The sequence below is a fragment of the Pimephales promelas genome, chromosome 1, assembly GCF_988280905.1.
Source record: "Pimephales promelas chromosome 1, fPimPro1.hap1.1, whole genome shotgun sequence".
Taxonomy (NCBI): domain Eukaryota; kingdom Metazoa; phylum Chordata; class Actinopteri; order Cypriniformes; family Leuciscidae; genus Pimephales; species Pimephales promelas.
This window is the reverse complement of record NC_142769.1, coordinates 19,159,126-19,174,895: the sequence shown is the minus strand read 5'-3', so window position 1 is coordinate 19,174,895 and position 15,770 is coordinate 19,159,126. Positions and strand designations below refer to the sequence as shown.

The following is a 15,770-nucleotide window of genomic DNA, read 5'->3' as shown; positions in this document are numbered from 1 at the left end:
TCTGTGATGTGCGTTCGTGACACTCCTTTTCGAACTTGTTTATCAAAATGAACAAATCTTTTTTCGTGTCATTTGGTTCATTCAACGAACGAAATGAACGAATTGACTCGGAAAAAGATTTGTTCAAGTTTTTTTTTTTTTTTAAATGAGCGATCGTTTCGCTTGATAAGACCCTTATTTGCACTGAAACTGTCTTTTGGACCTTGAACCGTTTGGTTCCCATTGAAGTGCATTATATGGAGAAAAATCCTGTAATGTTTTCATCAAAAACCTTAATTTCTTTTCGACTGAGGAAAGAATGACATGGACATCTTGGATGACATGGGGATGAGTAAATTATCAGCAAAAGTTTTTTGTAAAAGTGAACTACTCCTTTAAGTGGTATACGGCCCACACATGAATATATGAATAAGGAGGAGAAGAAACGCAAACCCTCAATGCATTGGCTGTAGGAAAGAAAGTGCTACCTTACAATTAAAAGAACTAATAATTTGTTTCGTTCTTTTGCCCTAGAACAAACTTGCACATTAGCTGGAAAGGCACAAATGTTTTTAGCGTGATCTGAGTTCAACCAGTAAAGTATATCATACCATTGATGTCAGATTTTAATCTTGATTTGAGGCATGTTATTGAAATGTTATTATTTCGACAAACCGATTTTGGTATTTCCCCATTGCATGACTGCCCGTTTCTGGCTGCCAAGTATAAACTTTGATATAGCATTATCATAGAAAAAACTCCAATCCATTACTGAAACAGGCAAGATTACATTTTTGTTAAGTGTTTTCATAAAAACGACAGCTTTTCACTTATCTGCTTAAAGTCCAATATCACAGTTACATGTTTTTAAAACATGTCCTTGTGTTTCAGACCTGTACATATCAATTAGAATTGCTATTGTCAATGGTTCTGGTGAAAGCATGCGTGCGTGTTTCTTTGAAGAGAAAGCTTTCTGAAGGCCTGTATGCGCTTCAAAACCCAAATCTCCAGAGCTTGACTAGAAACACAGGCCCAAGTTTGATTAGCCAATTCTCTGGTGAGTGCAACTATGTGTTGCTTGCAGAAAGCATACAAACACTGTGGCCAAAAACCTCAGCTTTCCAGCTGGGGGTCTTTAAAATAAAAAGAAGGGGAAGAGGGAGGGGGTAAGAAAAAGGGCAAAAGGACAACAATGTGTGTGTGTGTGTACGAGTCGAACGCCACAAAAACTCTTAGCTCATAATCGAAGAATTCCGATTTCGTGTCAGCGTTCCAATTACCTCAGTTAACTAACGAAAAACATCCCAGCATGTGCAAACTTAAATTAGCTCTCTAAATGTGGACACTCTGCAAGTGTGATGCATTTCAAGGAAACATTAAAAAAACTTTGCTTCAAGGTTGTTGTTAATACAACAACATGCGTGCTTTGAACTTGAACAGAATCCCAAACAGAAATATTCTGCAGGAAGATGATCTGCAACAGACCCTAAGTGTTTCGATTAAAAAAAAAAAAGGTTACTCACAAAAAAACCCCGGCTCATTTGCACAGATGTCGGTGACACCTGACACGTCAAAATGCTCAGAGGGACACAGAGATGGGGTAATTGTGGAGGCAGCTTACACACACACACAAGCAGCTTCCCTTTGCCATGCAAACGTCTCACACACACGCTCAAGTTAGACAGGCTTTTGTTATGGAAAGCAAGGGGGCCCTGCGACATGAGGGTGGGAGGGGAAGAATGAGAGGGACGAGAGGTGAAAGGGGTTGTGCTCTGACAATAATCCTTCTCCTACAAGACGAGAGACTCGTTGAAAACGTGCACCAAGACTAACAGGAGAAATAACGTTTAAGGTAAAAGTAACTTGGCCTAATTAAGTTTCCAGCATCTACAATAGCAAATCCGCCTCCCCACATTGAGGGCAACATGCTGTGTGTGATGCCACACAATCAGCATTGTTGTGTCAGCAAAAATTAAACTATCCGCTATTAAAGGTGCATTGAGTAGTTTGGTGCTAATTTAAAAAGTATATTGTGTTTTTTTGTGTGTGAAGAGTTATTTGAATGGTGCACACTCACATAAGAACATATTATATGCATAATACTACTGTGTTTTGCCATGTGGAAATGATGTGACCTGCAGTGTTTTACTAAATGTCGAAGAGAGTCTTCATGCTCATTGGCTGCCTCTGATACGCCAGTAGCATAGTGTTGTTTGGTGATGCAAAGCATGCAAATTAGAACCAGTACCTGTCCAGCTGAAAAGCAGAAAAGGTCTGAAAGAAAGACCAACACTATGTTTTGACTTGACCTGACCAAAAAAAAAAAGAAAAAAAAAGAGAGTAATCATCGGTACATCATACTAAAGATTAGTGATGTCCAAGTTTCCTCCATTTTTTTTTTTTTGGACGGTAAGGGAATTAATTATCCGAACACTCCGAAACTCAAAACAGCTAACAGTATTGTGGTATCTGAATTTAAGGAGTGATGAACTGAGAAATCAAATTTTCCTTGAGCTTTTGACATCTAAGAGGTCATCATATTATAAGAATATCCTGTAAGTTTCAGAACTGAAAATGTCCTTGTTAGTCCAATAAAAGCTTTTCTTGACACCAGCCCCAGCAAACAACTCGTTTTTTCAAAGTGGGGAACTATGACGTCAAAGAGGATAAAACACCACCCCTGCTGAAGAAGATCAATGCCTGCTTCAAGACGGCCGGTTTAGCCCCGCCCACCGATTCGCGCATTACACGCATGGCTAAATAACATAGATTCCTACCTTGTGATGACAAACCGGATCGAGCTACCGAGCGATACAAAATATTGTGCAGTGCCTGGTTGTGGATGACAGTCGCTGCATAAGCTTCCTCTGGATTCCAATAGGACTGCATAGATAAACTTTATTTTTAATGACGTTCCAGCTGATGAGGTAAAACACACGGACTCTGGGTCGAACATGTATGGGCGAATCATTCCGGTTGCCATTTTACAACATTGGACGTTTTCAAAACAATTTCCCCCAAGTGGATCGACGGGTGAGTTGAAATTCATTATAATATGCAAAACTGTTATCCACTCGCAGCAGTGGGCGTTTACTTGCAAGTCTTCAGTGCGAGACGCCCATAAAAAAAACGTTTTTCAGCTAGGCTCAAAAATAGGGTAGAAAATAGCCTATTACTTATTCATTTTGATTGTTTTGAATGCAAACACCAAGCAAACGTCATACGTTGACCTCAGACAACAATATAATCAAATTTAAAAAGCCAGTTCATGACCTCTTTAAATGTACACAAAGAACAGCGATGCTAACGCTAGGTAAAGAACGGAATGCTCCTTTAAATAGCAAAACCATTCTGATTCCACGGACAATCAGAACATAATTGACGCTGAATACAATTTTTTTTGAAAACCCTAATATCTAATTGGATGAACTACATTTGAAGTTGTACACTACATACATATCAATACCCTAGGCTGCTATGTTGCCTGGGAACCATAAACAGGCCATTGACAAAAAAAAAAAAGGTTCAACATTTTTCAAAGCTTTTCCATTGCTTTTCTATGTTAACATGCGTATTGAGTCCCGCACACGATGGAATGATCAAAAAATGGAGCACTAAAGCCAAGAAAGTTCTAGACTTTCGGTGCATCGAAAAATTGCATGCTGAGTAGATACTACATTCGAATTTACATCTGTTAAAAAAAGTAGGCTATCGACCTTATGTAGCCCCGCCCCTTTTCAGCGTTGCGCTCGTTGTCTTTTGACTTCCGGTCTGTATTTTCACAGTGATCTTGCATAGGTATGAATGAACTGCTCGTAAAAATATTCTCGGTTGACATTTGCTAAGACATCTGCTTTACAATGCTTATGATGAACATTACAATTTTTCTTAACTCTACAATAAGTAAATCCACTTCACCAGCTAATTACTCCTCGACAGCGATGCCATAGAAATATACAGAGCGACCGCAAAAAATGGAAGTTTAAAGACAATATTCTAAAGATGACGGTGCCCATGTTTCTATGGTGCATAAGGTCTATAGCTCTGTATAAGGACGCAAGTTTTATAAGGTATGAAAGAGTATATTAAATTTGGACATACTACAACTGGCATGTTGTTACTGTCATGTGACGTTCAAGCATCAGTTGCGTCACTTCACTGCCATTCATAACGCTGCCTTCACATGCTGTCGGAGATTTTCTACTTCCCACTTCTAAAGTCCTAATTACGAGCTTAGCGCAATCAAGTGCTTTGTTGTCAGAAAGAATAGGAATTATGGAGAACACCAGGTTAATTCTTTCTTATTTCTTGGAGAAAGATTTAAGCCAAAATGTACTGAAGATATTTCATTCTGAATAATGCAACGTCCCATTCGTTGACATTTACCGCAAAATCGAAATGGTCAGCTTGCTGACAATTCTAGATTGTCGGTCAAATGCATGTTAGCGTGTGTATGACACGCCAATTCGTATTTCCATCTGCACGCATAATCGATTTTCAGCGAGTTTATGAACGCCGTTGACTTAACGTTATTACTGTATATATAAATATATGACCTACCTCAACCCCGTCCCTAAACCTAACCGTCACTGGGGTTAATACCATTTGTGAGTCTTCCCCTACCATCCTAGGAAAGAAAAACATAGCTCCCCAGATGTAGATGTACATTTTGCTTTGTTTTACTCTGACATTTGACGGCGTGTACAGACACGCGGAATGACGCGGACGTTAATGGCGTAGACATACACGCGGATAGCTCAAAACGCCACTTGACTCGAAATTGGCGTGTATGTTTACGCAAAAGTCATGATGTCATGTTGGCTGTGAATAAAACATATGATTTTCTTCAACTGGTTATGCACTACTTTATTGACAAGACAAAGTGATGCCCTCTGTCCCCTCTGTCATGTTTAAAGTGATGCCCTCTGTCCCCTCTGTCATGTTTAAAGTTGATAGCATGTCCAACTTAAACTCAGAAATCTAAATTATCTCAGACATTTCCAGTAGTTAATACAACTTGAGATGGCGTTCATGTCTAATTTTCGACTAGGAACATATTTTTATTATAATTCCAGTAACACGTGTGAAGGCAAATCTTAAATCTTCTCCCGCGGCCTCATGGGAAAGTAAAGTCCATTGAAGTCGCACTCCAGAATCTCAGCAGACGTAGTAAGTATTCGGACATGCTACTCTTTTGGAATACTGTTTATTGCATAATTTATGAGAAGTATTCGATTTCAGACGCAGAGCTTGCTCTTTTTCTTCATTCCACAACCTTGCGTCTCTCATTTTCTGCATTTTAAAATGTAAGACACGTTGGAGCTGATAGCCTTGTGAGCAGGCATCCAACATTCTGGGCATCCCCTGTTATGTACGTATCTTCCCACTTGCATATGCTATACTGTTGTTTACGCTAATTTTTGTCTGTTGTCAGGTGTATATATGAAAGTTATTTATTTAATTTATTTATTTGTATTACTATTGCTTTCTGTTTATTTTTACTGTCAGCATTTTATGAAAGCAGTAGAGTCAAATTTGTATTTTCCTTCATGCTAAATGATTTTACCGTCATAAAAGATAACTGAAATAATATGTATCTTACCTGACAGGTTGCATAGAGGTTTATCTATTATCTTGTATGTCAGTGAACCGAGTAAAAATACTAAACATTGTTCTGTTGAACCTCCCAGCCTCACATGACACACACACATACAGTGAATTCCTGCAAATCTGGTGATGTCATCTTCCTCAGGCCCATGTCATCTGAAACCTTTGATACTTCTAATAACCTTCCGTGTGTGTGTGTTCAGAAAAGGAAGACTCGGTGACCATCTCTGACATGGTTTTGGATTGTGAGCTTCAGAAACACGAGATCGAAACCTTTACTGAGCAGAGTCTTCCTCTATCCCTGGATAAAATGTACCCGTTTCCCCAAATGCTAGTGAATTCCCTCAACAGTGCAAAGACAGCTGCACATCTGAATCGTGATTACAGACAGCAAAAAGCAACAGGGTTCAGCTTTGATATCAGGCAACATGACAATTCACAAAAACACCAGCAGTGTTTACAAAGCATCTCAGAAGAGTTTATTGATGGCCCTCGCCATTTACAGGGAAAACCCTTCTGTTCGCAATTCGCATTGTAAAAATCTTCTGTTCGCATTGTAATTAAAGATCTGACAGTTTAGCTCTCAGATAAAATAGGTTGTCATTTGTTTCTTGAAAGTAAGATCAACATGGTCAGTTCAGTAGTGACTAGTGCGGTCGACCAGTAAAATTGTATATATTTGTCGCTTTAAAAAAATTGTTTAGGCGACAATCCAAAAAGAGGCTGAAATTTAGGATACAACTTATCAGAGAAAGGTTTATCGTGCCTATTTCACAATAACTTCTAAAGATGGTAAAACTCTTGACATATATGACAAATTCACTACCTTCAACAATACATTTAAGACTTCAAACCACCTACTGTGAGCAATGTGCATAATTTATACACCTCCATTTCTTTTCAAGGACTATTATGGTTTTGGTAATAGGTTAAAATCAGTTCATTGTCATAGAAGGGTGCAAATTTACTGCAGTTTCAAAGGTTTGGGTTTAGTACTATTTTTATTTTTTATTTTTTAAGATGATGATGATGAAAAAGAAGAAATTAACACAAGGATGCCGTCACATCACGTAATCAAAAGTGAGAGTAAAACAAGATTTCTATTTCAAATAAATATTGTTCAATTCATCAGAGAATCCTGAAAAAAATAGATCACGGATACCACAAAAGCATAACAGATTTCAACATTGATAAGAAATGTTTCTGGAGCACCAAATCAGCCCATATAAGAATGATTTCTGAAGTATCATGTGACACTGAAGACTAGAGTAATGATGCTGAAAATTCAGCTTTGCCATCACAGGAATAAATTACATTTTAATATCTATTAAAATAGAAAACTGTTCTTTTAATTTACAATAATATTTCACAATATTACAGTTTTTACGGTATTTTACTGTATTTGATCAATTTATACAGCCTTGGTGAGCAAAAACAAAAACACATCTCGTCTGGTGGACATTGAACTTTGTAATTATACAAAGCTTTCTAAAATGACTAGTTGTTTTGACAACCTACCGACAAGACGGTTTTGAAAATATGCAGTTGTGTGTTTAAATGTATTTAAAGATCATAGATCACTAAACGTACGCCACCCGAATGCTAAAGTGGAAATCATATGATATAGAATTTGAGGTTTATTTCATTGGCCAACATATATGGAGAACATTTGAACCAAACTTGGAGTTATTCATGTCATGGTTTATTGCATCTTGCAGAGCTGGTAAAATAGGGTCATCAATAACATGCAACTCCATGCGAGCGGTCCTAAAGCGGTCCAATCAGAGTTTTCCTATACGCATGCACACGCAAAGGTCTTGCACGCAAAGTCAAGCCGCTGGGCAATATGACGTCATATGCTTAAGAAAAAAAACCACACACAAATACACATACCATACGCACAAAGCCAGAAACACATCGAGGGAAGAAGTGGATGAGCCTATGCGAGTCATCAGTTTTCAGCAACAGAATGACAAATATGGGCACTTCAACAGGAAGAGCTTCTGACACGAACACTGAAACAAACACTGACACGCAACAGCGAACCCACAACACACGCCATAATCTACATACACATATTTTATTACGTTTCATAACCGCAGGACACGACAGTCAAGACGCCACATAAGATACAATGACCAGAAAAATAGTCAGACAGACCAAAGCTTTGCAATGGGGAAACCACAATCAGGAGTGGGCTACAGAAGTCAAGAACCATATTTTCAGTGAGCTTTCTCTATTTGTGTCAGATGTGGAATTGACTCATTCAATTGTCTTTAAATGAATGGCTCCTAGGCTGATGTTGTTACTTACCATTTTTAAAAAAGAAGAAAAATAAATATTAGTAAAAAAAAAAAAAAGTAAGGTGAACCAGCCTAATGGCGCTGAACACTGACAACAAAAAGGTTTCAATATTGTTCAGATATTAAACAATATTTAATATATTTTGGTATTTGTGAAATTGCACTTAAATGGCTTAAAGGAGTAGTTCTTTTGCTGATAATTTACTCACCCCCATGTCATCTAAGATGTCCATGTCATTCTTTCTTCAGTCGAAAAGAAATTAAGGTTTTTGATGAAAACATTCCAGCATTTTTCTCCATATAATGGACTTCAGTGGGAACCAAACAGTTCAAGGTCCAAAAGACACTTTTAGTACAAACTGCAAACTGTTCAAAGGGCTATAAACGATTCCAGACGATGAATAAGGGTATTATCAAGAGAAACGATCGCTCATTTAAAAAAAAATAAATAAATAATAATTTAAGCTCAAATGCTCACCTTGCTCTGTGATGTGCGTTTGTGACTCTCCTGATCGAACTCGTTCATCAAAATGAACGAATCTTTTTTTCGTGTCATATGGTTCATTCAACAAATGAAATGAAGAAATTGACTCGGAAAAAGATTTGTTCATTTTTATGAACGAGTTCGAACAGGAGAGTCACAAACGTGCATCGTAGAACAGAGCAAGGCGACCATTTGAGCTTATAAAACTTAAACGTTGTTATTTATTTATTAAATGAGCGATCGTTTCGCTTGATAAGACCCTTATTCATCGTCTGAAATCGTTTAAAGCCCTTTGAACAGTTTGAAGTTTGCCCTGAAACTGTCTTTTGGACCTTGAACCGTTTGGTTCCCAGTAAAGTGCATTATATGGAGAAAAATCCTGGAATGTTTTCATCAAAAACCTTAATTTCTTTTCGACTGAAGAAAGAATGATATGGACATTTTGGATGACACGGGGGTGAGTAAATTATCAGCAAAAGTTTTTTTTTTTTAAAGTGAACTACTCCTTTAAAAGAGCATTTTAATCAGGAAAAATCAACTAGATGAGAAAATGGTCCAACTAATAGTTAAAATTGTTAAAAAGCAAAACATTATACATATTCAGAACATTTGAATGATTAAAATACAATAAATAAATATTTCCAGTTCAAAACCGTTTATCAATAAATGAACAAGGACGAATGAGGTAATGTGTCAATATGGAACCTAATAGATGTATGTACAATATAACCATAGACTTCCATGAACAATTGATTTATTAAGCTAGATTGCTAAATCAGTGTTTGGAACAGATTCATTTAAAAGGGATTGGTGGAAATAAATCAAACCTTCCAAAGCAGATAGACAGTCTTTGGACAACAACAACAAAAAATAAATAAATCTACTGGCAGCTAGCAAACTATATAGGAGAAAAGGCTAGAAAATTGGAGAGGAAAGAGGGATTGAACGACAAAATGCTCAAGTTAGTTCATGCCCACATTTTGCAGAATTAGTAATACTGCTTAAAACAGTTACTTGTGCCAAAGCTGCATGTTTGAATGTGCACAAGAAGAGAAGAAGATAGTTTGTATAATACTCTGCCAGTTAATCGAGACTGTAGAGGTTTAAAGAGGTTCATCTTCCTCCAGGCATGTCACATTATCTTTAGCAATTGGCTTACCGACACACACACACACTTCATCACTGTATCCCCTGTAGCCATCACACCATGCAAACAGTTCATTAAAATAACTGACGTCCACAGAAAGCCTCATCGAAATAAGTTTGAACCAAAATGAATCTGACCTAATCTGCTCCAAACCTATGACTGAACAACGCCTTAGTGAACCGTAAGGGACGGGGCCCAACACAGACAGGGGTGAAGCGGTGGCCACGTCCTGCCAGGGCGTGTGTCATCTGTGCCAGAATGCAGTCGTGCTGCGAGTTCACCGCAGGGCGTGTGGCACGGGTTGGGCGGGCAGTGCCGAACTCTCTCCTCTCTATCATTTTCCATGTCCCTCACTTCTCCACTCAAAACAGAAACCGCTGACTGGAGCTGCTTCACAGAACGGATCGTCTGAAAACGTTTTGTTCCATATTTCTTGAGCGAATTTCTTGGCGTCTAATTTTGACTTTTCAAAAAAATGTAAGTAGAAAGTAGAGCGAAACGATGGCGACAAAAAGGGACAGTAACTATGGAAAAACTTCACAGCAGGGTCGAGAGACACTAAAACCAAAAGCTCAGTGGCCGTCCTGAGCCAACAGTGCTTTTATTTTACGACCGGCCGTTAAACAAAACTGTAATGCCGCCAAAGATTAAATCTCAGACAAAAAGAATGTCTGATAACCAGGTTTATGTTGTCTGTACTACCCAATATAAGAAATCACATTCAAATTTGCAAGGGAAAACAGCTTGATTTATGGTTTTATGTTTTGTTTTTACATACAGCAGTGTAGGAACTATTCGAAAACCTACATTGTATGTCTCAACAGTTTCACAGTTTTAAATGTCTAAGCCAATGATGCACTGATGTGGCATACCTTCAATAAGCTTAAAGGGTTAGTTCACCTCCGTTCATCTTCGGAACACAGTTTAAGATATTTTAGATTTAGTCGGAGAGCTTTCTGTTCCTCCATTGAAAATGTACGTACCTTATACTGTCCTTGTCCATAAAGGCAATACAGGCATCATCAAAGTAGTCCATGTGACATGAGTGGGTTAGTTCGAATTTTTTGAAGCATCGAAAATACTTTTGTTCCAAACATAGCAAAAACAACGACTTTATTCAGCATTGTATTCTCTTCCGGTTCTGTTGTCATTGCTCGTTCACCATTCCAATGACGCTGCTGACGTGTTAACTTGTGCGGCATCCGCGACATGCACACTTACGAACCATTTTTAAAAAATATTGCAATACCAAAATACAAACAATGTAGAAAAGCTTGAATACAGCGCGCGTCTCCATCAGACTGTAAACGAAGCTCGGGCGCACAAGTTAACATGTCAGCAGCGTCATTGGAATCGTGAACGAGCAATGACAACAGAACCGGAAGAGAATACAATGCTGAATAAAGTCGTTGTTTTTGCTATGTTTGGACCAAAAAGTATTTTCGATGCTTCAAAAAATTCGAACTAACCCACTCATGTCACATGGACTACTTTGATGATGTCTGTATTGCCTTTATGGACAAGGACAGTATAAGGTACATACATTTTCAATGGAGGAACAGAAAGCTCGCCGACTAAATCTAAAATATCTTAAACTGTGTTTCGAAGATGATTGGAGGTCTTACGGAGTTGGAACAATATGAGGGTGAGTCATTAATGACATAATTTTCATTTTTGGGTGAACTAACCCTTTAAAGCGATACTCCACTTTTTTGGAAATAGGCTCATTTTACCACTCCCCCAAGAGTAAAACAGTTGGGTTTTACAGTTTCCGAATGTATTCAGCCGATTTTCTGATATTTAGAAGAATATCAGTAACCAGACAGATTCTGGTCTCATTGACTTCCATAGTATAATTTTGTTTCCCTACTATGGAAGTCAATGACACCAGAAACTGTCTGGTTACTGATATTCTTCTAAATATCAGGAAATCGGAAATCAGCTGAATGGATTCGAAAACGGTAAAACTCAACTGTTTAACTCTGGGGGAGTTGTAAAATGAGCCAATTTCACAAAAAAGTGGAGTATCGATAAATGAGATATAAGATTTTCGATAAATGTGATAAGATAAATGAGACCTAAGATTTTCGATAAATGTACATATATTTCTTTCACATTTTTGTCTACAACAATGATGCAAAAACTATGAATATATTTTATTTCGAAAATGACTTGTATAATATAAGATTTTCCAAAAAAGGAAAATTTAATCCTTTCTACACTGTACAAAATCATATTAAATGTATTGTAAAAAGGCTGTGGTTGGTAGAAATTAAATATAAACGTTTAAAAAAATATATGTTTTAGGTATTACAGAATGGCATATTGGTGACTGAATATTTGATAAATTATACACTCACCAGCCATTTTAAGGTACACCTGTTCAACTGCTTGCTAATGCACATAATTAATCAGCCAGTCAATTGACAGCGACATAATGCTTTTAGGCATGAAGACAAGATCAAGACGATCTGCTGAAGTTCAAACTGAGCATCCGAAATGGGGCAGAAAGGTGATATAAGTGACTTTGAACTGGTTGTTGGTGCCAGGCGGGCTGGTCTGAGTATGTCAGAAACGGCAGATCTACTGGGATTTTCATGAATAACCATCTCTAGAGTTTACAGAGAACGGTCCAAAAAGAGAAAATAACCAATAAGCAGCAGTTCTGTGTGCGAAACTGTCTTCTTGATGCCAGAGGTCAGAGGAGAAATGGCCAGACTGGTTTGAGCTGACAGAAAGGCACAGTCACTCAAATTGTTAGGACTGAGGTCTGCAGAAGAGCATCTCTGAACTCACAACACGTCGAACTTTGAAGCAGATGGGCTACAGCAGCAGAAAAACACACCGAGTGCCACTCTTGTCAGCTAAGAACAAGAAACTGAGGCTACAATTCACACGGCTCACCAAAATTGGACAATAGAAGATTGGAAAAACATTGCCTGGGTCTGATGAGTCTCGATTTCTGCTGCAACAGTCAGACGGTAGGGTCAAAATTTGGCATAAACAACATTAAAGCATCGATCCGTACTTGCTGGTGGTGGTGGTGGTGTAATGGTTTGTGGGATATTTTATTGGTACATGTTGGCCCCTTCGTACCATGTCAATCCCTTTATACCTTCATACAGTATACCCATCTTCTGTTGGCCACTTCCAACACGGGTTTCTTGAACATGAAAATGAGTTCACTACACTCAAATGACCTTCACAGTCACCAGATCTAAATCCAAAATAGAGCACATTCAGGATGTGGTGGAACTGGAGATTCGCTTCATGGATGTGCAGCCGACAAATCTGCAGCAAATGTGTGATTCGATAATGTCAATATGGAAATCTCTGAGGAATGTTTCCAGCACCTTGATGAATCTATGCCACGAAGAAATAAGGCAGTTCTAAAGTAAAAAGTGAGTCTAACCCGGTGCTAGCAAGGTGGTACTAAATAAAGTGGGAAGTGAGCATATTTCATGAAATGATTTAATGTTAATATACCAAAATCATAATATTACAAACATGATAATTCATAAAACAAAAGGCCACATGACGAATCAGTTCATTGAAAGTCCATAAAACATAGCCAATACTCATATATAGACAGTGCACAGATCATTCAAACAAAAGCAAAACAATAGGATAACACACAATGCTGAAATAATACAATAAACTAACTAATTAACATAATACATAACACAAAACACTCGAGAGGGTTATTATTACTGATAGCAAAAATATGAAGAAAGAACTGGGATTTTGAACTGAAAGAATTTGTGGACAATAATACATTTTTACTTGCAAAAAACTTGCTAACATTTTATAGTAAAATTAGATGAGATGTGACGTTACTAATGGGAAACTGTAATAGTTAACCAATTTACAGATTTTAACATTTTTTTCTTTAAAAATGGCAAACATTTTCACGTAATGCACAAATATAGGCTGTACCAGAGGGCATAAAAGTTATTCATTTTTCTCAGCTTGTTTGTTTGTTAATAGCATGTGAAGGGGATAAACGTACCTTGTCAGGCGCTGTGGTTGAGGGCGCTCCCCAAACTTCCTGTACAGAGAGAAAAACACTTTAGAAGAAATTCAACCACGATACAAACAAAAACATTTGAGAGCAAAAACACACAAATATTTGAGAACAGTACTACTGTAAAAAAAAACACAGTCCTGTTTCCCATCACTCAACGAGGGCCAAACACATTCACGCACTCAAACGTGCCGCAATGGGCAAAAACACACACACCTGTCCACTATTTGAGATAAGCAAGCTTGCAGCTGTTGTAGTGACCTTGTGAGAACGCATTCACATGACCATGTGTACAAACACACTCACAGGTGGCCGAAGTAAACCACTTTCCCATTCGGATTACATCTAGCAGGCTAATTATCACAGGAAAGCCGTCTAAAGACACAGTTTGGTGATGCCTGCCTCCAAACACACATCACTTTCCCTTTGACAGGGACTTAAACGAATGTTAAACGCAAGTTTAGCTCTCGGCACAGACACAGCCCTCGCTTAGTGAAAACAAGCATAAATCACTTACAGTAATGAACTTATTATGAAAGTCTATAGGGCAAGGGCAAGGATAACGGTTAAAAAGTACACCGTTTTGAAAGACTTGTCTTGTGTTAACAAATCATTTAGCATGATAAAATTGATACATCTGTGATGTAATATCCAACCACAAATAACACATTGAATAAAAGATTCAAGTCTGAATATTTGGGTTTCTGCAGGTTTTATGAAGGTAAATTTAAGACCTTTTTAAGACCAACCAAATAAATTGTAGGGAACACAATATGTCAATATGTTCCTTGAATGTCTATAGGGAGAAACACAATAAGCTGTATTAGAAATATTCCATCAGATATCCATTTCTTTTTAATTAATTTTACAAAAAAATTATCTTAATTGAAGATAGGCTACATTTAGTTTAAAATGCAAAGTATCATCTGCCAATGAGCTCATTAATTCAAATTGAAGTTTCCAACTCATTGATAGATACATTTGTCCTTGTTTAAAGCATAAAGTCACCAAGTGGTCTGGGGTGAAAACCAACAGGGTTTATCGTAGTTTTTGTCCAACGCCATTGACTTGACTAGGACAAAAACTGAGATAAAACCTGTTGGAAAGCATCTTTTGCAGTTATTTTTTTGTGTGAGAATATCAGTGAACACCCCAGACCACATGGTGAGTTTCATGTCTTTGTAAACTGAAGTTTAATTCTTTTATGAAGAATTGTTCCAGTGCACATATGCAACTATTGTGGAGGTGGGGTGTTACCACAGAAACCGAAAATGATCGGGCCAACAGCATCTGTCCAAATTTCAATCTTAACCGTTGTATTTAATCAGAAACTAACTTAAAACAGGGCTTAAAGTGTAAAATACCAAACTTGTCCTTTAAGACAAACGGAAAGCCTGTTTCAAGTAAAACATACTCCAAAAATCGTAGTTATATCTGCAACGTAATTTCTTTTTTTTTTTTAACTCTCTATACGTTTTTTTGTTTGTTTTGTTTTTCAGTCCAAGGGCTAGACGGACAAATTGGATAAATTCTTGCGTTTAAAAAAAAAGTTTCTCACATTTCTGCTTTTAACACCTGCCGAATGTGTTCCTCCATAGACTATGTCACTGATGCTGTCAATCAAGCTTATTTATCACATTCCGAGATATTTCAAGGCTCGTTTCTTCTAAATGTCACAGTGAATTGTAGAGTAACAGATCATCAGAGTACAGTAATGAGGAAAATTGATTATATCGTTTCACTTTTGCTTGTGACCTCATTTCAAAAAGAACCTGAAGGCCTGTCGTGACCCCATCTGTTTGAAGCTGTAACTATAGAGACCCCACAACTGTTATTACTTTACATCTAACCCAATGACTACCGTGCCCAAGACAATACTGGCGCCGTTCCAATCAGTTCCAATCCCAGAATCCAACGCAAAGAGCTTAGGAGATAATCCTCCAAATGAAATCAGAAAAACAAAACACATGGTAGCACTTTAGTTAGGAGTTCAATTCTCACTATTAACTAGATGCTTAATATCATGCGTAGGCCTATAACAAAGATATTGGCTGTTTATTAGTACTCATTATGCACATATTAATGCCTTACATGGCCATATTCTACATCATACCCAATACATAAACTTAACAACTACCTTACTAACTATTAATAACAATTAATTAGGAGTTTATTGAGACAAAAGTCGTAGTTAATTGTTCAGTCCGATGCACTGAATGTTTCAAA

The 15,770-nt window shown here is 37.6% G+C and overlaps 1 protein-coding gene across 1 annotated transcript in view; it reads right to left on the bottom strand.

The window, feature by feature from the left end:
- rbpjb (recombination signal binding protein for immunoglobulin kappa J region b) overlaps positions 1 to 15,770 on the bottom strand; it is a 68,707-nt gene that overhangs the window by 19,723 nt on the left and 33,214 nt on the right. The window contains exon 2 of the mRNA XM_039669549.2: positions 13,530 to 13,568. Within this exon, the coding sequence (XP_039525483.1) occupies positions 13,530 to 13,568 (39 nt within the window). The remainder of the gene's footprint in view (positions 1 to 13,529; positions 13,569 to 15,770) is intronic.